This window comes from Anser cygnoides, chromosome 7, assembly GCF_040182565.1.
Source record: "Anser cygnoides isolate HZ-2024a breed goose chromosome 7, Taihu_goose_T2T_genome, whole genome shotgun sequence".
In the NCBI taxonomy this organism is placed as follows: Eukaryota; Metazoa; Chordata; class Aves; order Anseriformes; family Anatidae; genus Anser; species Anser cygnoides.
In genome coordinates this window covers 6,374,189-6,395,884 of record NC_089879.1, presented here as the reverse complement: position 1 = coordinate 6,395,884, position 21,696 = coordinate 6,374,189, and the positions used below count along the sequence as shown (strand labels likewise).

Sequence of the window (21,696 nt, the reverse complement as noted above, 5' to 3'; positions counted from 1 at the left end):
GTTTAGTCATAAAATCCTGCCACCGGCCCAGGTGGAAGCAGCGCAGGAATGGTGGGTGTGTTGTGGGAGGGAGCGCGCCTGTTGCAGGCAGACCTCTCTGCTTCCCTGAAGGTGGGAGCTTCGGCCAGCCTGCTCCTTTAATACTCGTATTTAAAAATATTCACGGCCTGTTATGAAGGGGAGATCCCACCCTGTGAGCTAGGGAGAGGTGTGGCTCCTCCAGCGGTACTAGATCTGCCATCAGCAGCTGGGGGCAAGGCCAAAGGCAACCAAAGCAATGTCAACGAGCTCCTGGAAGCTCAACGGATGCTGCATCTGTGGCTCTGAACACGTTAAAAAACTTATTCCTGGTACCGATCCAGCTGGTATGGTCCAGTCACTTCCATAAGTCAACTCTCTGAGCATTCAGAAGTGGAAGGTTGAGCACAACTCACTTGTTAGGAGTGGATTTTAACCAATATTATCTCCCAAATGTGCCTAGGAACTGTTTGGGACAGTATTAGTTGGTGTCATCCAAAAGCACACCAGGCACATTTCTGAACATTTAACATTACAGACACACCAGTTTCACTTTCTCGTGCCTTTCTGTGGCACTTCTGAATTTATTAATACAGCTGATGCCAAAAATGGGTGGAAATGTGGCTCTGGTAATCTTGAAAACTGCCCAGCAGAGTATAACGTTATCTACTCATATGGCACAGAGGTGCTGGGCAGCTGTCTGGGCTTGTGGTGAAGGTGGAGGTGCCCAAAGGGAGATGATGAAGATGGAGGTGTTCTGCACAACGGTGTAGAGGATGAACTGTTCCTTCCTATAGCCATGGTGAGAAAAGGGGGAAGGAAAATGTGGACAATTAGGGATGTGGATATCTCAGTACAAGGTCCACCAGCGTGATAGTCTAACTGCTTCCTGCATCCAGTAATTTCCTTGCATTCAAGCATACATCACCATTGCTTTTGATGTTGCAGCTGTTCTCTTCAGGCTTAACACCTTCTAACAAAGCCCTGAGAGTGCATTAGAGAATGTGTGCATAGGTATGAACAAGTGGTCACTAAAACAGCTTATTCTGAGTTAAGGAACCTCACACGTTCCTTTCTTGTCATTAGCGTTTCACTAAGAGAAACCTGAATGTGTTTGAGAGGGAAGTTCAGCTTTGGCTCTTGTTGATGAACCAGGGCTGCTTGAAAGTACCAGCCGGACAGGGGCTCTGTCAGGAAGGTGGCTGCACAAGGGGAGCCAGCTGGCTGAGCTACTCAGCTTATTTGCATGTCTGTTACCTAAAAGTTTGGCGCATTCTTGCTTTAAAAACCCTCAAAGCCTGAAAGTGGAAGTGAGTAAATTATTTCCATGTCAGAAAATACATCAGATGCGCTGCGGGTGAGGCGTGCTGTAGCCTGCAGCCCTGGGAGCCCCCAGGAAAAGCAGCAGATGGAGAGGGCAGGAGCAGTTGTTGAGAGCTGTGTCTGCAGTACAGTCTAGGGAGATTTTAGTGCCGCTGCTGAGACTCTGTGAGGACTGCCAGCAGAAAAATGAGCAATGGAGCTGAGCAAGGGTCACCTGCAGGGCAATGACTGGTGAAGAGTGGCCAAGAAACATCAGCCAGTACCTGGGCTGACTCCTCGAGCAGCCGTGCAGATTGGCACGTCTGTGTTCACGTCTGCTGGAATGGCACATCTCCTCTGCATCAACAGATCAACTCGCCCAGCAGCAGCTCCCCTGAGGCTGGGCAGCAAATTGAGTTAAGGATACGGTCGGGCCATAGCAGTTCCTTTCCCTCAGCTGTGGGAGCTGTATTGTAGCAGCAAAAAGAAAAAAAAAAAAGGCTATTGCTAGGATTTCCTGAGGATGGTTGTCTCACCCGCAGATGATTATTCACAATTTCTCAGTTGATATTTTTTAAAATGGTGTCCTTCCCCTCTCCCTGGAAAGTTATATTTGTTTAAAACTCTTTGTTTAAACACTTGGCTTGCAGGTGGGGAAATATTGCTCATGCTTTGTTATGAAGGCAGCATAATTCAGTTTCCCAGACTTCTGGGCAAGAACTTGAACTACTGCCATTTAGCACGGGGGTTTATTTTCCATTTTGCTTTTTACCGGGCATCCCTAGGATTTGAAGGCGGACTTTTTCTCTGCAAAGCGCACCTGGCAAAACAGTTGTTGCTTTTCCTCAGCAGCACTTCTGGTGCACACTGGAGCAGCTGCTAAACCTGATTCTTCTGGCCATCTGAAGTTCCAAATGGATTTACCAAGCGGTACCACATGCACATCTTTCTCAGTAGCTTGTTGATTTTCTGCTTTGCTGTGTCACTGTACACTCCTGAAATCAGGATACACGGTGTTGCTGAGACTATGGGATTGAAAACTAACAAATAAAAAAATAAGATCAGGGAAACCACAGGCCCTAATCTTGCTTTTCATCCTGCAGTTGCAGACTGCTGGTTCATACTGGTTCAGTGAGAGATCAGCAGTGCATGTTGTTATTGGAAGGTCTGGAGTCTTTAAATTCAATTCAAAGACATCTGAAGTTTGTGAAAGACTTCCCAGGAGTTCAGCAAGATTTCGCAGAGAATTTTGTGTCATTTTAAGGTGCTGAGCAGTGGCTAAAGCACTTGAATGGATAACGGGAGAGGTAAATTTAATTTTTGGTTATGACACTTATCTGCCTGCTCTCACTTAGTGCCTTTTTCCCTATCTGTGAATAATTAAATTTGCCTTTTTGGTAAAAACAAACAAACAAACAAAAAAACAACCACCACAAACAAACAAAAGCTTTGAGATCTGTTGATTAAAAAATTACTACATACTACTTGTATATTGCTACCATTGTTGTTTTGTGAGGTTAGTTTTTAAAGAGCTGTTTGAAAGATCATCATTAATGCAACAAAATGTTAGTGGAAGGGTAGCTTCTCTCTGAACCTGATGAATGGGGTAAGACAATCCTAAAACAGATCTCCTGCTGTTGTGGGCCATTGAATGTCAGATTCTGTGCTGCTTATTTGACGCTCGTTTAAAAAATAAATTCTGTTCTTCTAGAAGATTATTTTATTCTATATGCTTAAATGCTGTAAGAATCATTTGTCCTCTGCTTTGAGGAAACAGATAACTGCAAGAAAAGGTTTGGAAATGGAGAGAAGCTACAGAGGCATGGACATTTTCACCTAAAGCAAAGCAGAAAGTTAGGTTTCGAGAACATGATGCATCACCCCACGGCTGTTGGTAGATGGCAGCCTCTGTCCTTACGCACAGGGCTCCGCGAAAGGTTGCAGCTGCCTGCAGATGCGTCCTCGTGGGCCTGCACGTTCCCACCTGCTGATACAGCATCTCAGCAGGAGGTGACAACACGTACCCCTCTGTAGGGTAAGTTTCAGGACCGATTCCAAACGCAGCCCCGTTCGGAGGTGGTCACAAAGAAACTCTACAGCGCTAATTACGTGTTGTAACGTGAATGTGGGCGATAGCTCCTGTCAGGGCGTGTTTCCAACTGATAAGAATAAGGCAAAACCCTTCCAGGCAACCGGCTCACCTGGGATCTTATCCTGACCTTTCACGCGGGCTGTGCTGCGGCCGAGCGTTCGCTCTGTGAGGGCAGGATAAAGCTGGGTGCGTGGTGCCCTGCTGCTGGCCGGAGCTGCGGGAGCCCACCCTGCCGGGGACTCGTCTGTCAGAGCCGCTCGCGATCCATCGCCCGCCGCTCTGCTGCCTTCCTCTTCACCTCGCGCTGATGCATTTGGGTCTCGCACGGTGCTGGCATTTCATTTACAAACCTCTCTTCTCCCATAGAGGGAAGATGGCTGCCAGCCCGGCTTCGCCCTCCTGTTCGCCGCTCAAAAAGTGCCTTTCTGAGCCACTCTCGGATGGCTTCAAATGAAAGATGTTTTATTTAAAAGCAGAATAACCAAACGCATTAAGCACCATAGAGAACAAATCTTTCAGTTTAGCCGTGGGTTGTTTTTTTTTGTAACCTTTACTTTTTAATTTTTCTTCCAAAATTAGCTGCTTCTGTGTGATTCAAACCAATTTTTTACCCTTTGCTCCCACAACCACTGAATCAGGGTCTTTAGGCCTGAAAAAAAAAAAAAAAAGACCTGCCTGTTTCTTACCTGCCACGCTGCCTTTGAGTCCATCCTTGTGTATTTCAGCACCAGAGTTTGCACCAGCCGGTAGAATAAGATAAGCAGTAGAAGAGACTCAAGGATTTCCTGATAATGAAGAATTTCTTTTCCCCTCGCTCACAAAGAACCTGACTGCTCCATTACATTGGGTGTGGATGTGGCCTAAAATTAAAGGCCTGGGTTGTTGTAAGAGAAAATTCATATAAATAAATGTATCTCTTTCTAATATTTTGTCGTCGTTGTAAGAGAAAATTGATATAAATAAATGTCGCTCTTCCTAATATTTTTTGTTGTTGTGTTTGTGACCCAGCTGTTCCAGGTGGCACGACAATGAAGACGCCCACAGCCATAGGAAAGTCATAAGGCAGGGCTCCAAATGCTCTGGTGGGTTCTGCAGAGACCAACACACAGACTTCGGGTCAAGTAGGTCTGTGCAGGGCGATTGATCTGGCAGTCCCTGGGGAACCACGTCCGTGAAAGGGGCCATCCATCAGAGCCCCGTGCTGAAGCAGAGCTCTGTCATGTAGCAGTGCTATATTCAGGCTTTAGAGTCTGAATTAGGAAAGGGATGCAGCGAGGATGGGTTGTCTTGATTTGTTTTTCAAAGCAGGCGTTGTGATAGCGAGCACAACTCCTTCATGTTCTAGGGCACCAAACTGACTCAGATGTACTGGAAACAAGTTTTATGTTCTCAGTTGCTATACGAATCATTAAGAAAACCCACTCCATTGTTCTTACTGATAAAAATGAGGTCAGAATTGCTGCCCTCCATGTAGATGTGCAACTCAAACAAATGTTTTTGCAGAATCTCACACCCGGTAGCAGAGCTCGGCTTTCCACTCCCTGTGTTCAGCCACATTTGTTGCTCCACTGCTCCTCACCCACCTCAATGCAAAGTCATCCAGCTTGGTGTAAATAACCACCCAGCCAGCAGCACGACATTCGTTCAGTTGCTGTTCCTGTTTCTGCAGGGACCGGGTAAGCGTGCCTTTGGGTGCCGGGAGCGCCAAGTACTTCGCAGCTGGGCCGTTTACGAACACCGAGTAGCTCAGTGGGATTTACCAATCACCACGCAGATCTTTTGTAACTCTTCTGATAATTCTACTAGTTACTCTTTCAGGAACTAAATAAACGTTCACAAAGGACAGCACCAGCACTCCACAGTTGTAATTCTGTTCCACAGGGCAACACTGCAGATAACTGTGTGCACATAGCGCTTAAGTATGTAGATGTAGATATAGGATACAAGAGGAGCAGTAGAGCCCTCAGATGCACATACTGCTTTCCAGATGCTTAGCCACCCGAACTTAGGGTCTACAAGTGCCTCTCTCCTTTTGATCTCTTTAGATGTGAGCATCATCCCTTGCACAGAAGTGCTCAAACAACATGCAGGGCAGCCACTCCTCAGGAGCCTCATCTCTGTGCTAAGGCTCTGGTTTCCAGGAAGCAATTTTTCCCTCAAGAATTATTTAATCAGGGAAAAATCTTCCGGTACTTACAGGCACAACCGCTGTTATATGGAACTTGGCATCACAAAGAAAGTAACCACAGCACGGCATGGCTACCGGAGCCTGAACGTTTCCTGAAGTGACAGGAGGGAGGATGGGGAAGATTATGCACAGCAGTGGCACCTGCTGCAACAATAGCTTCCCAAGTTCCAACCTTGGGCATTTGCTAAGGTACAGGAGGCATTTATTATAGCCACATGATCCTAATGTCCGAGATATTATTCATTAAGCGCATTTATCATTTATTTCCTGCGTTCAGAAAGCGCATCCAGTAGCAGTCTGCTGCTGCGAGCCACTTCTGCCTGGCCGTAGAGAGAAACGCGACCGGTGCAATCAGGAGGAGGGAGAAGGGGCAGCGCCTCTGTTCCGCTTACAAGAAGCTGCATGTTAATTTGATTTGATTTGCTTCGCATGGATTTAATCAACGCAGGGCTGATGGGGGAGAGTGTTGGTGAGAGCCACGGGTCGCTTTTATCCCTCTTTCTTCGCCCGACCCGCCGAACGTGCCATCGGTCCCCGCAACGCCAGCAACACCAGCATCCCTCCCTCGGACGCACACAGCAGGCGGAATTTGGGGCTCAGCCTAAACTTCCCACGAGCCTAGCTCCTGCTCAGGATGAAACACCAAAAGAAAAACCCGTAACAACCCCCCCCCACCCCCAAAAAAAAAAACCCCAGGCCACCGCGGCGGGGCTGCTGGGTCCCCCCAAACCCCGCAGCCGCTGGGTGGCGCCCGGCACCAGGGCAGCGCCACCGGGGCCACCCCCGCGGTGCCCCCCGCGGCTCCCCGGCCCCGGGGGCTGCCCCGGGCGCTGTGTCCTCCTGTCCTCCCGTCCGCCGGTCCGTCCGTGCCCCGAGACCCCCCGGCCCCACCGAACCGGCTGCGGGGCTGGCGCCTGCGCGGGGCTGCGGGGCCGCTCCCGGTGCCCCACCCCCGGGGGGAGGAGGAGGAGGAGGAGGAGGGAGGCAGGAGCGCCCCAGCCCTCAGCCCGCCGGGGAGGATGGAGTAGCGGAGAGAGAGGGGAGCGCCGGGGGGAGCTCGGAGGAAGGGAGGGAGGGAGGGAGGAAGGATCATGCCCGGGGGGACGAGGAGCTAGGGGCAGGAGCTGGTGGGCGCCCGCAGGCTCCGCACCTCGGCGCCGTCCTGCTGCAGTGCCGCCGACCTGCGCTGCCCGAGCTCGTCAATGGAGCTGGAAAACATCGTTGCCAACACCGTCTTGCTGAAAGCCAGGGAAGGTGAGAGAGCGCCGGGAGAGGGGGGGGCGAGCATCCTCGGCGCCGCTACCCCGCTGCTTGGGGAGGGGAGGGGGGGGCACGGGGCAGAGCCGGCGCTGGAAAAGGTTTCTGTGAGGCTGAGCCCCCGGTACGGGGGGGAGAACATCGATGATCCCCCCCCCCCCCCCCCCCCATGTCCTCTGCGCGAGGAGCTTTGGGAAAGGAAGCGGACGAGATCGCCGCGATTACAATATTCACCCATCTCTTCCTTCCCGCTGCACAGCCCCCCCCCACCCCCCCACCCCCCCCGAGCCGGTCCCGCAGATTGTGCTATTTCAGCGCCTATTGTTAAAGGTCAGCTGCGGATGCATTCATTCAGGAGGGCTCGGCGGAGCCGCAAATAGCTCGGGGATAGCGCGGGGACAGCGGCAGGACCGCAGCGCTTCCGAGCGGGCGCTCCCCGCCTCAGGCGGCGGCGTTACGGGGGGCGACCGCCGGGCCGCGTTTGGCCCCGGCCCGCTCCTGCTCCCAGCCGGGGCTCAGCCCCCCGGGGGGTCCCCGGCAGGGGGCGAGGGGTGCCCGGAGCTGCCGGCGAGGAGAAGCCGCTCCGTGGCCCTTGGGAACTCCCCCTCCGGGGAGCATCCCCCCCTGTTCCCCCAGGAGCATCTCCCCCAGCTCCCCCCCGAGCATCCCCCCTGTTCCCCCCACCCCGAGCATCCCCCCTTATTCCCTCCCAAGCATCCCCCCTTATTCCCCCCAAAGCATCCCCCCTTGTTCCCCCACCCCAGAGCATCCCCCCCCCCCCCCTCCCCGAGCAAAAAAAAAAAGCACGAAAAGCCCGGTGACGGCCGGCAGCCCTGCGGGGCGGTTTTCTCCCCTCTCCGCTTTTCCTTTCCTCCCCCAGCAAAGGGGGCGAGGGTGTCCCCCCGCTGCTCCTTGGGGGGGGCCATGCCGGCAGCACCCCCCCGCCGCAGGGTGGGCGCCGCGCACCAGCACCTCACGGCCGCAGCATCGCTGCCGAGGATGCGAGCGCTCGCTGCCGGTGGGGTTTTTCTTCCCTGGCTTGTTTCCCCCCCCCCCCAGCACCAACCCTCACGTCCTTTACCCTTTCAAATAACACATCTCAAGCCTCTGGTGCAACTTGTTGTCTCCTGGAGCCGCCCGCTGGTAGGGGCAGCTGTAGGTGCGGTGCAACCCGCAGCCGGGATTTGTCTCTGGGGTGCTGGGGTTGGCGAGGCCGGGGCCGCCTGGGTGCACCTCGGGCTTGGTCCCGCCGAAGCCGTGGAAGCAGGAGAAATGCAACGTTGGCTTGCTACAAGAGGTCATTGAAACAGTCCTCCCCTGGAGCGATCCCTTCGCTGGGAAAAATAGCTCAAATTGTAAAATAATGTTTATATAACTCAGGGGGTGTTGAACTTGCGAGGCTTAGCTAAAGAGTAAAGTCCCGCGATTCTCCAGGAAAAAAAAAATCTAAATAATAAGGGCAAAGGTATTTTTCTGCTGAGCAGACCGGTGCGTTACAACTCTGTCTTCTCCTGGAGAACTGCGAATTTCTGTTGTCATTTCCAATACCATTCAGGATGCAGTCGCTGCTACCAGCAGTGCAGTACTGGGTTAGATTTCAGAAGACTTCAGGGATACTTTAAAGGACTGGTATTAATTACAGTTATTGTTTGTTGTTTTCTGTGAGCCAATATTTTGCAAGGAATTTTGAATATGCCACTCAGTTTTATGGTCCTTTTCTACCGTCCTCAGCAAGACGGTAACGGCAATGCTGTTTATCGTGTTAAGTCGTATTAGGGAAGCTAACGCTCCAATCCAAATGGCAGAGCTTTATCAGGGCTTACTCCAAACTATTCTCCAACACTTCTTTTAACTCTGCATGAAGTTCCAACAATGACTGAGGCCTGGTGCTTATTTATATATAAAGCTTTTATTTATTTTTTTATTTTATTTTTCTGGGGGGGAGCTGAATTTTTCTGAAATGAAGAATGGATGAACCATTGTGTACCTGACATCACAAAGCCACAGTTGTTATCCCTGTTTCCAGATTTTTAGTTATCATTGCATGCAAGCTGCTGCGAGTAAAGTGTTTTTAAAATTTGCAGGGAATAATGTCAGTGGATGTCCTTACAGATGGAGAAGATGGACAGCGTGTTGAAGACCAAGAGTAAACCCAAATTAATAGATTGGGGATTATGGTACCTAAGAATATGCTTGTTCCAGGTCCTGCAGGCTCCGTAGATAGATTTAGCTAGGTGAACACGTAGCCGCAGCCAAGCACATGAATGTGTGTTTGCACTTGTGAAGTCAAAAGTAGAAGCTACGTTAGCTCAGTTAGGTGGTTGTTGGTGCCTGCGATGTGGTATTTGATGTTGGAGGTAGTGAAATAATGGGATCCATTCTGCAGCCATTAGTAAAAGCAGAAGTCTTACCACAATTGCAAAGGGGAGCACAAACCCAATACCAGCATCAAAAAAAAAATAAATTTCAGATTAGTTTCAGAGCACAGTTTAGGAAGATCTGCAATGTTAATTTCAGCAGTAAGGACTTTTGTAAGGGCCTCAGGAGTAGGGCTGAGTGACCATCACAAACATTTTCTAGCAAATATTGGTTTAAATTTTGCAACTCGTTTGCTTTGGCCCTGCAAGCGGCTTCTCTGGGGTCCCTTGTGTAAATTCCTTTGTGACCAAATTTTATTACAGCAACCACTGATGCAAAGTGGATTTCTTTGCTGAAATACTGGGAAGCAAGTTTTATAACTTCATACAAATACTCGTACCAGAATTCTGATGATTACAATGAGAAGCACACCCAAAATTAACTGATGCCTTGTGATACATGAGTAATCTTATTAGAGCAACAAAAAAAGTAAATGCAATTCACATACAAAAATGTATTTCACTGAATAATTTCAAGCAGAGAATGAATTTCAGGAAATCATCATCTGCTTGCAGAATATAAAGTTTGAGATAAAATCACATGAGTTATTTGTACTCAGAGGTCTACCAGGCTGAGCATAGAAAAAAATGGAGTTTTATTGCATTTCAAAGTTCATTTATAATTTATTAGGAATGAATTTATGTTGTTTCCTCAATGATCATTTCTTTCTTCTTGTATGCAAAATCCTGTTGCACAAATGGCCAGTCCCTTTTCGGACTGAATAGAAAATACATCTGGTTTAATTATAGGAACCAAACAGGTATTTGGGACCATCTCTTATTGCCTGGGGAAAAGAGTAAGCAGAGAAGAAAAGACAAGAAAGATGAGAATCATAAAAAGAACAGCAGAATAATAACAATCGCAGTCATTTCAGGTTGAGTAAGAACCCCACATTATGAAGTGGTGAAACATTTATCTGGATCTTTTCATTAGTCCTCTTGTTTCTGAGCCTCAGCGATCACGTCTGAACCACAGAATCACCTAGCCATTAGGAACTGGAAAACACCAAGCTGCTGAAAGGGAATCCAGGTCCATGAATGAGTCCCGATTCATCTTCCCAACTTCAGGCTGTTTAACAGAGGACCTCATCAGAACCAAGGAGAAGGGTCATGGAGGGGCCGAGGACCAACTCTTCCCAAATTTCAGAGGAACTTTAACAGTCTTAACACAGAGAAGATTTAAAACAGACCCCTACGCTCCTGACTCTACCCCTGCCTGTCAAAAGCAGTAAGCTGATAAAAGTCTTTCAAGTAGGCTGATGATTACACCAGAATGTTTGTATGGAAAACAAGCAATATGGTCAGATAAGCGTGGCCAAGGCATGGTGATTTCCCAGATACTCTTAGTCATGAGCCATTATTTCCGAGCTATAAGATCAGTCTTCCCTCATATAATCTGCTGCTGCTCCACACGTGAATTTTCTTGGACAACCTGAAACACATTTCAAAACCGAGATACAACTTGAAATAGCAAGATCCTTTACAATCTTGTAAAAACCAAACAAATGACCAGTTTTCACCACTTTAAAGTTTTAGCGATAACGGCATTAGTCATCATGGGTTATTAGTCTTAAGGCAGCCGGTTTGGAAGATAAACTATTATTTTCCTCAGACCTTAAATTTCTAAAGCACAAACTTTACTGTGTAAACCCGATAAAAGGAAAAAATGTTGCAACTACTAAAACACAATAAAAATACATTTTTTTCCTTTCTGAGAAGACTGGGATTCTAAAATAAACTTATTTATGGCACCCAAGCAGAACCTTTGATCAGCCTAGCCAAAAGGGTCAACCTTCTTTTATATATATCTCAAAAATTTTTGATGACTGCACACTGATGCCATTTAACATGCAAAATGTGCCTGTTTTTATATTGCTGTATTTTTAGCTTGCTTTTGCAGGATGATCACAGGAGAGATTTGTGCGTGTCCTTATTGGCAAAAGACTAGCAATAAATCCTAAACAAGAAGCGTGATTGCTTTCCAAGAACTTGGCTGCAGAGCAATTGGAAAAAGGGCAGTAGAACAATGAAAAGCATATTTTGAAGGAAAGAAGGTGACTATAGCGACAGCCAAAACCCCATGGAGAATATGATTATTGCAACTTAACTTTAGCAAGTTCATTAGCCGATGCTTGGAATGCTGAATCTAAGGTCCTGTCCTGTATCCCTTGATTTAAAAACAACGTATTTTGTAAGGAAAACGTTGTTTCTATAAGCCGAGGATGCTTGTATGCAGTGACTCAGTCTAGTTTTCTTTTTGGAATTCAAGAAAAGCTCTCGTCACTGCAGTAGCTTACAAGAAAAAATGAATAAATCCAAAAATGGAATCAACCATTACTTCAGATGTAAGATAGAGTGCTTTTAAGCATTAGGCTTAAAAATTAGATTCCTTTTCAAGCTGTAACCATTTCTTTTGGGGTAGAAAAAAAATAATATCCAAAAGAGCTCAGAATATTTTGGTACTTTCTGATCAAGAAAATTGAGAAAACAAGAGGCTTCAGACCTTTGTGAAAAGAATGTGCAAGTCTGAATGACACAAAGATTCCTCACCATACCCGATTTAGAGCAAGCGTGTGTGTGTATGAATTCCCTTTTCTTGTTTTTATAGTAGAGCTGATGTAAGGCAGGTTAGAGCTACAGTAGCTGTGCTCTCTGTGGGCACTCTGCTCCTTGTCTGGGGTTGTCCCTGGGGTTCTCCAGCTCGCCGTTGTGGGCAGCAGGTCTTGAGATGTGGCGATGCTGGAGAAACCAAGAGCTCTTCCACCCAAGCTTCCTGGCTGCAGAGAGAGGACTATGCCCCTTCATGTTTGTTGTTGCTGTGGTACGGCAGTGTTTTGGTCTAATTGCTATTGATTTTAATGGGTTTGTAGGCATTTAAAAAAATATTTAGTACTGAGCTGTGATGGTCTCTTAGGTTATTAACACACAGAAGCCATCAGCTAGTTAGTCTTCTCGAACAGATGTTAACTATGGAGGTTTGGATAGAGCTATGTATATCTGCCCCATTAACCTCATATGATTGATTTCGTCAAGTGAAAAATAATGAATCTGGGAAGAGACTACCTGTATTCATTATCAATATGTTCCTTTTCTGAGGTCTTAGTATTGCTCAAGTCATCCATACAACAAAGAATTTTCAGTATTTACCCAAGACACAAGCATAAGTTTGCGACTGTATTTAGCTTTTTGTGCTGTGACTATTCTCATGGGTAAAATGACAAAAATCACTTCAGAATCCGTATCACTGTGTTGAAAAAGTTTATAAACAAAAGATTTTATCAAAGCAGTTCCAGTCTTTACAAAATAGTACTCAAAACCAAACAATCGAACAAGGGTTCCTCTTCCTTTACAGCTGGATAGGAAATACTACCCTTCCGTTTGATTTTTACCTATGAAAATGGGAGCTAAGAATCTATCTTGTGCTCATTTGTGAGATTTATCCCCGAGTCTTTACTCCAAAAAATATTCTATCTGGTATATGAGTTTTCTGCGTGGCAGTGAGTAAGAAGAGAACCAATTATTCCTCATTTTTACAGGCACATAACCTAAACAATAACAAGATGATATCCCAATATTTCTTTAAGACCACAGGATGTGAAATTAAATTAAGAGGCCAGGAAAATAAAGAACCCTGCAGTTTGATTACACTTGGCTGGATTATTTTTGTAATTATTTTGCCTGGATGATTTAAGAATGCATACTGCCTTGTGATTAGGTAGGGAACAAAAATCAAATATTCTAAAGAAAATATTGCAAAGATGATGGATATTCTGTTTTATTTAAAAAAAAATAGAGTTGCTAATTAAAGTGAAAAGATGGAACTAAACATGGGTGAGGGGGAAGATGGATGGGGCTGAGAAGTCTGTGGAGCTGTCTCAGCTGCCTCTAGTTCATACAAAGTCTCTTCAGATATAGCTGAAGACACTGTCATAAGTGTTTGGTTTTTTTTTTTTCAAGGAAGATGGGCAGGATAATAGGAGTAGAAATATACCCAAGTACTCAAGACTCAATTCTGACCTGGTAATGCAAATAATACTAATGAAGGAAGGGTGGCTGGCTGTGCTCTGGGATGGAGATAGTTATTCACAGCTAACTTCTCAGTGCCACAGCAAAGACTGAAAATGTTGTGTACCCATCATTTCCAACTGGAAGTCTTTAGTATGTATGAGTAGTCCCACGGACCTCGTGGGGAACTACTTGGCGGCTGGAAACGCAGCTTGTTTGTGAGTGCTCTGCGAGGCTGAGACCTCCGGGATCGCTCTGTTCTCACTGCTGCAGTGCTGTTAGGCCAGGAAAACTACACCGGTAGAACTGAAGTGAAACCAACTTTTAGCAGCCATCGGGAAAGGCCTACTTTGTCATTCTGTCCCTTGTCCTCCAAGCACTTTTTTATTTTAAACAGTTTTGGTATAAAAATGACTCAAATTGTGGGCTTCTCTTTCAATATATATATATATATATATATTTTTCCCAGCCCAAGAAATCTCCTTGACTCTTCTGGTTAAGTTCTCCTTATTCTCATCTCCTTACTCATGTAGTTCCTTTTGTACCGAGTTTTCATTCTCTGGGCACTTTCTGTTGCTGAGTTTAACAGCTTTTGTTCTTTCTTCCTTCCAGCTAGTCAGCTTGGATGGTCCACCTCAAATTTTGTGCAGTCACTCCTCAGGACAAGTTCAATCCCAACGGTGGGTTCCCAAGAGGTGTGCCTAGGGATGGAGTCTGCCTTGCAGGCAGTCTGAACCTGGTCCTCTCTCTGGCCCACCTCAAAATCAGCTGAAATAACTGGTCATGCGTGGAGTGGGCCCTGGGGAAGAAACAGTACCCACGAGGGAGTACATCAGGATATTTCTGAGTAGTTTCCATGAGTGAGGTTGCTTATGGAGTTCCCCGTTGACCTGAGGATGCCAAAGAGGCAGTTAATAAGTAGCAGCAGCTATTTTTGCATTCGTTGAGTATTCTCTTGGGTCCCACTGAACGCGTGATTTCACTGTGCCTGGCTTTTCCTAGTAGGCTGAGGTTATATTACAAGTTCTAGAAGTTACCCTATTTCTGTGCAGTACCTCTCCCACTTAACCACTCAAAGGGCCAACCTCTCCCTCATGCGGGTGTGCAGCCCCTTGGCTGCTGGGGTGCTGTTTCCTAGTTGTCAGTACTCCAGGACCATTCTCCTTTCCTAGCAGCATTCCACCAGTGAATAAATTTGGATTGTTTGCTTTTCTCTTTTAAAGTAGTCTAAATTTTTCTAGGCTGCAATTCCCTTATCGTATTCTTCCCACTTTTCCAATCTTTCTATTTTTTTCCCCCGTTCTCTGTTGTCTGACATCACCTTTGAATCCTTAATGCACTGCTTAAAACGTATTTAACTCAATTGGATTAAACATCACTTTACTGAACATATCTAAGGCTTTATATATTTTTCTCCATCGTATTATCCTCATTTGTTCTTTGGTCAGTGTTTAGTCTGTGTGACACTGCTCCTATCTAAAATGATTAAAACCCTTTTTTCCGTGCATGTGTTACGGGAGACCCACGTGGTTCTACAGGAAATCTTTATTTCCAATGAAAGTTTTACAAATGAGGAAGCCATCTCATTCGGGCAGAGTCTATTGAGCCATCGAGCGTGTCATAGGAAGGGGGGGAGAGAGAGAAATACAGCTGGAAGAAGAGATTCAGAAACAAAGCGAAGACATCAATGATGCCAAGTTAAAACAACACCAATGAGTCCTTGGTGACGTTTCTGTCAAAATACCCCCGTAGGCAGTGCAAGGGAACTGACATCTTTAACAAGCAGATGAGCTGGGAAGGATGGATGCTAGGCTAAATCGTCATTTAGCCAAGGTTGCCAAAATATCTGTGGAAGATATATATACTTCACATTGGCACTGTTCATTGCTTGTCATTCTATTTTCACTTGCATTTCTGCTGTTTTTCTCTCCCCATTGCTTTCCTCCCCGCTCCTGATAGACTTTGTTTTGTTTTGTACTGGGGATGATTGACTGAATGAAATTCCCAGTGTGCCTTTTCCCATCTTCTTTAGTTTTAGTTGTTATAGATTCTTTTTTTATTATTCTTTTTTATTTTTTCAGTGCTCTGGGTCTCCATGAAGTTGGTTGTCTGTGATTCAGAAGGAGATTCTAGTGATAAGCACGCTAGAAATCAATACGGTTGCTTTCTGTAGGGGTAGTCTTGCTACTTGCATGGCAAACTTGTCTCCAGCAGAAGTCCAATGGGACAACTTGCCTGTCCTGTTTTGTGGAGAAGCATGGTGCAAAAATGCAATTGCTCACCCTGCATTTGCGGAAAATGAAGAGAATCTGAACACTGAGCCTTAATCTTCTTACTATTAAAGGAAGAACAGTTGTCCAGTGCAACATTTGCAAGCAGTGAAAAAGCTTACAAATACAAGAGTTGGGACTGATCTCTGAATAAACCCTTTCTGTCTCCTTCCATAGCAATTCCACATCTACATTTCATCTCTGAATCATGATTTTGTGTTTTCTGAGGATGCCAAGTCATAAATCATATGTTGACTGAGAATTCCTCATGAAGCACACATCTGGGAAAGTTTGTGCTTTGTTTATTTCACCAGCAGATGACTTTTAGGAATTAGCCAGATGACTTATATATGATGTAAGCTTTTCTCAGAGTTACAGTGCACCTTTCTCGGAAGCTTTGTGCCTTTAGCATGCATCTCCTTTCACTCTTTGCTCAATGAGACACTGGTTCAGGAATTAAAAAGCAAACTTTAGGTTTCTGAATCAGAGAGCTGGGCAAGTAAGAATATAGAAGTGTTCAGAGTAAAGCTGCTTCTTGCCCCGTGTCATTGACAGACCCTGGATAGCAGCAGGTGCCTATGGAAAGGCATGGATAGAATGACCCTTCCCCAAGCCTGTCTTTTCAGCCTCTCACAGTAGGAACTTCCCAAGCAGAAGGTGGTTTTGTCCACTGGTGTCTAATAGAAGGATCTATCCCTCATGAATTTATCTAACCTTTTATTTTTTTTTTTATTTTTTTTTTGCCACATTCCCAACTTTGGCCCGCACAACTTCCTGTGGCAATGAGTTCCATAATGCAGCAAAAGCATGCAAACTTTCCCACATGTGTGCTTCATGAGGAACTCTCAGTTGATGTATGACGTCTGTTTTGGCAACCTCAGGAAGTAGCCATGATGAATACGTGGTAGTGTCTTGGAGGAGAAGGAAAGCAAACTATCTTCAAATCAATCAAATACTTCTGTTTGGATTTGACATGTTGATTTTGTTGATTTTGTCCTAACTTCTAGTAGGTTGTTCTTGAATTTATAACCCTTTATCATATGCCCTTATCAGCCTGTCTCCTGATGGTAAGGTCTAAGTCTATCATATTTGTTCATTTATATCTTCTAATTCTGTATCCTTTGTGAAATGGGTGACGAAATCTGCCCCTTGTTAGTGTGGCCCTATGTGTTGAACGTACACCATGGACAGTGACATAGTGATGCAGACTACTTTTGGTTTTTTGACCAATCTTTCTTAACTTTGTTTGCTCTTTTTCTTATGATAGCATAAGCATTCCTTACTGGGACTACTGTCAACGAGCTCAGAAATTTGTCTCCTGATCTGAAATCTTTAATTTAGAGCCCTTTATTTGTTATGTATAGCATGAGTTGTTTTCTTTCATGTGCAATACATTGCTGGCTGACAGAGAACTTCTTTTTTCTTTTTTTCTTTTTCTTCCCTAAGTGATTCAATACTGCAACATACTTCTGCAACTCTTTGCAGGCTGTTTTTGGTACAAGTGTCCTGAAGAAATTCATCTTGGCAGCAAATGTCATCTTGTTATTTATCTCTTTTCCAGACCATTTATGAATACACTGAGTAGTCCAAGTCCTATCATAGATCTCTGGCACACCACTGGCAGCCTCACTCCACTGTAAGCTCCTTAGCCTTGATTTCCTATCTTGTCAACTATTACTGACTCACAAGAGGGTTTCTTCTTGAGATACAGTTGCCTTTCACCAACAATTCTTAAGAAACTAGCTTTCAAAAACAAAAATGACAAAAACCAAAACAACCACACCACTGTTCAAGAATTTCAAAGCCACTTTGGAAATATTGTATTGACTGTTCACCCTTCTTTGAATCCTCCAAAAGAATCCAGGAAATTTGTAAACATGTTTCTTAAAATCGCAGAATAATTCAGGTTGAAAGGGATTTCAGGAGGCCTCTAGCCCAAGCAGGGGCAGCTCTGCAGCTAGCCCAGGTTGATCTGGGCTTTAGCCAGTCAAAAATTGAAAACCTCCATGGGCTGAGACTGTGCAGCCTCTCTGGGCAGCCTGCTCCACTACTTGACTGTCCTCATGAGGGAAACCTTTTTATATCCATTTGAACCCCTCTTTAAATTTATGCCATTGCCTGTCATCCTCCAGCCTATGCAGCACTGTGAAGAGCATAACTTCTTCTCAAAAACGTCCCCAGAGCTGCTGGCTGGCTGCTGTCAGTCCCGTGATGCAGCCCCATGCCCCTCTCCAGGCTGAACAGGCCCTGCTCCCCTGGCCTCTCTCAGGACAGGAGCTTCAGCCCCTGATGATCTCGATGGCCCCCTGCACAACTTGCTCATTTATTGATGGCCTTTATTGGGAGATGGGGCAAAAATAGATGTGGTATCTCTCTAGATGTGGTCTAAGGAATTTTGAATAGGGGGCAATAATCACTTCCCTCAGTCTACAGGCTACATTCCTGTTCAAATAGCTCAAGGTGCTGCTGGCTTTCCTTGCTGCTAGGCATGCTGCTGGTTTGTGCTCAGCTTGGTGTCTGCCATGCCCCTGGGCCTTTTCAGCAGAGCTGCTCATGGGTATGAGACTATTGTGTGAGACAGCGTTGAAAACCCTGCTAAAATCAGCCTAAATAACATCCGCTGCTCTTCTCCTTGCCTGCAAAGCCAGTCACTTTATTGAAGAAGGCAGGCAGGCTAGTCAGGGATGATTTACCCTTGGTGAATCCATGCTGCCTGTTGCCAGTCTCCTTCTCCTTCATGTGCCCAGAAATAGTTTTGAGATGACCAAAGTGAGTCTGACTGACTGTACTGTCCTGGATGGTCCTGTTGTCCTTCTTCAGTCATAGTGGGCCTCTCTGGGTCTCCACCTCCTTTCAAAGCTGACAGAGAGCAGCCTTGTAATGCTATCAGCCCTGGGCATGCTTGCATTTTTGGGTGCAGCCTTTCTGGTTCTGTGGGCCTGTGTAGGCCACAACTGTTTAAGTAATCCCTCGTGTGCTGCTGGTAGGTCTTGTCCCTCCTTGAACCCTGCAGAGACCTGGGAGGCCTTGTCAGTGAAGACTAAGGCAAACAAGGCATTCATTTTTTCTACGATGAGTTGTGTTACAGCTGTAAACAAGGCATTCACTTTTTCTAGGATGCCATGCGTTACAGCTGTTGTGCTTGTGATTATGCTATTTTAGTCATAGTTTCTACCAGTTTGCCTGTCCGAAGTCAGACTGACTTCTCTGTTCTCTCTCTGCTCTGTCCATGGTGATGCACGGTCTTTGCCAGGTGAGTTCAGCTTCACTGATGAACAGAAATAATTCAGAGGACCTGGTACTGCAGTATAGCGTGAAGTGTTGTAGCTGTTCAATTACTGTGTGGTCTCCCACGCAACCAAGCAAAGCTTGGAGGAAGTCTGTTGCAAACGTTCAGTTATTGAAGACATCCCAGATTTTGACATCTCCAGTGACCTGCTCTAAATCTTTCAAGCCTCCAGCATCAGTTTCTTTGGATGTATATCAGGGATTTCCCTTCTAACCGTTGGCAGAATTCAGGTCTTGCTTCTGATCTCTTCAAATGGCTGGCTGGGCAAATTTGTCTCAAGAAACAGCTTTTTCTCGCCAAGGTACAGCGATTAGATAGCATCTTGTACAACTGTCAAACTGCTCAGCTAGAAGCATGACCCACCTGCCCAAACTAGCTTTGACTACAGTCAGCTTGTTCTAGAGATGGAGGGGAAAAGCAAAAAGCTGTGAAGGAGAAATGTTGGAATTTGCCAGCTGATGGCAGTATTCGAAGGAACCATCCCTAAGACATCTGATGATTGGCCAAAAAATCAGGGTTGTGCAAAGGACTGAAAGAGAATGTCCCAGGTGAACACTCTTAAAGTGGGTGGTGTTTGAATCTACCAGTCAAAGCTGACCATCTGAAGCTCTTTGAAAGGTCAGCAATCACTTTTAATGCCACAGAGGATTGTAATACGTTCCAGCAGGCTTGGCCACAACCTGCTTAAAAAAGTAAACCCAGAGCAAGTCTCCCCCCAAACTCAGCTAATCCTGTTTAAAAAACAAAACAAAAACCCACAAGTTTTGCGTAATTATTCTTCAGGACCTGTACACTACATACTTGCCTCTGTCCATGCACATGTCAGATATATAAAGCACGGGATCAAACTCTTTCGTTGGGCAGGCTAATCTGAAATCCCTAGCAGGTTTCAGGACGTTTGTTATTTTGGCTAATGCAGCCCTCCAGCTGTAAAATGTTTATTTGGCTGTGAAAAGACTATGAAGTAACAAACTTTGATGGATTCAGCGTATTGTTTTCTCTTCCTTTTTTGGGATGCTGTTTGCCTCCAGCTCTCATGGGGAACACGTCTCTTTTCCTGAATGCCATAAATATTAGAAGCCTAGAATGACTGCAAATGTGTGTAGGACAGGTATGAGCCATGCACTGCTTGCAACCCATTTGTGGCGGTCTCCACTGAAAACAGATTGTCTAAAAATAATGGTGCAATATGACTGCACAACACTTCAGTGTTTATCCTTGTTATTATTTAAAGTTGCTAATATTTTATTCTTGCTTATTAGCAGATTACAGGTTGAATAATACCAGGACACTAGGATTATTCATGGAAGGAAGTGAGCTTTGGCTCCATGAATGTAGTTGGGAAAGGAGATAGAGAAATATATTATTTCTTGAGTGACCTCTCTAAGACCTCCTTGTGGTGGTTGGTATAAACAAACTGGTAATTGGAAAGTTTAGAATAAATAAAAGGCAGCTTTTTAAAACCCATGTATGTGCTATGTAAATGAACCTTCCAAAATGAAGCTCAAGTCTATATGTTACAAATCCTTTGCAAGAAGATTGTTTGAATATATTTTTAAGCAAACATTTACCAGCTGTGTGAAGGCATGAAGCTTGTTTAGAAACTCAGAAATATTTTACAAGGTGAGGACAGAGCATGCTTTTGTTTGGAGTTCCTGGCCTAAAATTTTCAAAAATACTTAGTAATTTCTTTCTATACTTCATTTTTTAGATACAATGAGTTGAGGTGAAATTAAAATTGGGAGTCAGATACTGGATATTAAACTCTTTGTGGGAATGTGTATTCTGTGCCAGAAAGAGCCAAATGTGAGAGGCCTGGCATGTTTCTTAGGGCTGGATACTGAGGAGGGCAGGCAGCAAAGCTTTGATCTCTGCACTTTGTTAATCTCAGTGCTTGAGGTTATCGCTCAGATGTTAGGATACAGCCTCATATTTCAAAAGAGGAAGCACAGAAGGCTGTGGCACTGTCCATGTGAATCTGTTAGTGCAGGTGCAATCTGCAAGCTGAAGATACCATCCTATAAACACTAAAGCAGGTAAATGTATTTCATATGTGAATAGTCCCACAAGGTGAAGAGTTTGTTGACAGAGGCAATTGCTCATCAGCGGAAGTAAGTGGTTCACATCCCAGGCTCTTGCCTGCTTGTGAAAGTCACATTTTGTATAAGTACTTGGAGGGTCTGACTCTTATTTCTGGCAAATGATCCTAAGAAGACTATTTTAAAGGAGATTTTGCTTGTTCCATTAAACTCATGAAGAGATTTGCAGACACTTCACGAACACAGATCTGCACTCTGTTACCACTGGATCTTTTAATCTGGGCTGATTGCAAATCACAATGACTGTGTTCTTAAAACCAAAACAACTGATGTATTAACTTCTCTAATATCTCCCTGCAGATGAAGTTTCATTTCACTTGACCTTAGATGAAGTTCAGCTGGAAGATAAAGCCAATTTTTAGTATTGCATAATTTTGCATGGGAGTGGATTTTCCTCTCTATAAGTCTTACTGTTTTCTTCTGGGGAGGGGAAAAGGGAGGGGAACAATTTGACAAGAATCAGTTGTTGTGATTTAAGAGAATGGAAGAAAATGGCATCTTCCAATAAATAGACATTTTATTAAAGTTGGATACTGTGACAAATAGTTTGGGCTTAGAACTTCAGATTTGGTATGTAAACAGAGCAACCCCACTGAGATTTGTGTGCATTGTGAAGATTAATGAAATATACTTTATAAAGACAGGCAATGATTCACTGAGTAAAAATAGGCGACATCTTAAAGGGCTTGTAAACACAGCTATTAATTTTACGACTAAAATCTTATATTCTTTGTCTGTCTTAGTCTGAAAAAAATGCCA

General features: G+C 45.1%; 1 protein-coding gene and 1 long non-coding RNA gene across 4 annotated transcripts in view; one reads left to right on the top strand and one right to left on the bottom strand.

Moving 5' to 3' along the window:
- Positions 1 to 1,161: 1,161 nt before the first annotated feature.
- LOC136791232 (uncharacterized) lies at positions 1,162 to 6,266 on the bottom strand. The gene is made up of 3 exons (XR_010832761.1): positions 3,522 to 6,266; positions 2,141 to 2,315; positions 1,162 to 1,786 (listed from the first exon to the last, which is right to left on the bottom strand). It is a non-coding gene; the product is annotated as an uncharacterized lncRNA (long non-coding RNA).
- A 299-nt stretch (positions 6,267 to 6,565) lies between these two features.
- Positions 6,566 to 21,696, top strand: part of GRK5 (G protein-coupled receptor kinase 5) — a 168,278-nt gene continuing 153,147 nt past the window's right edge. Inside the window, exon 1 of one of the 3 annotated variants that reach the window (XM_067000384.1) lies at positions 6,566 to 6,854. In XM_067000384.1, the coding sequence (XP_066856485.1) occupies positions 6,803 to 6,854 (52 nt within the window). In that variant the 5' untranslated portion in view covers positions 6,566 to 6,802. The remainder of the gene's footprint in view (positions 6,855 to 21,696) is intronic. The other 2 variants (XM_067000385.1, XM_067000383.1) reach the window with 2 other exon arrangements.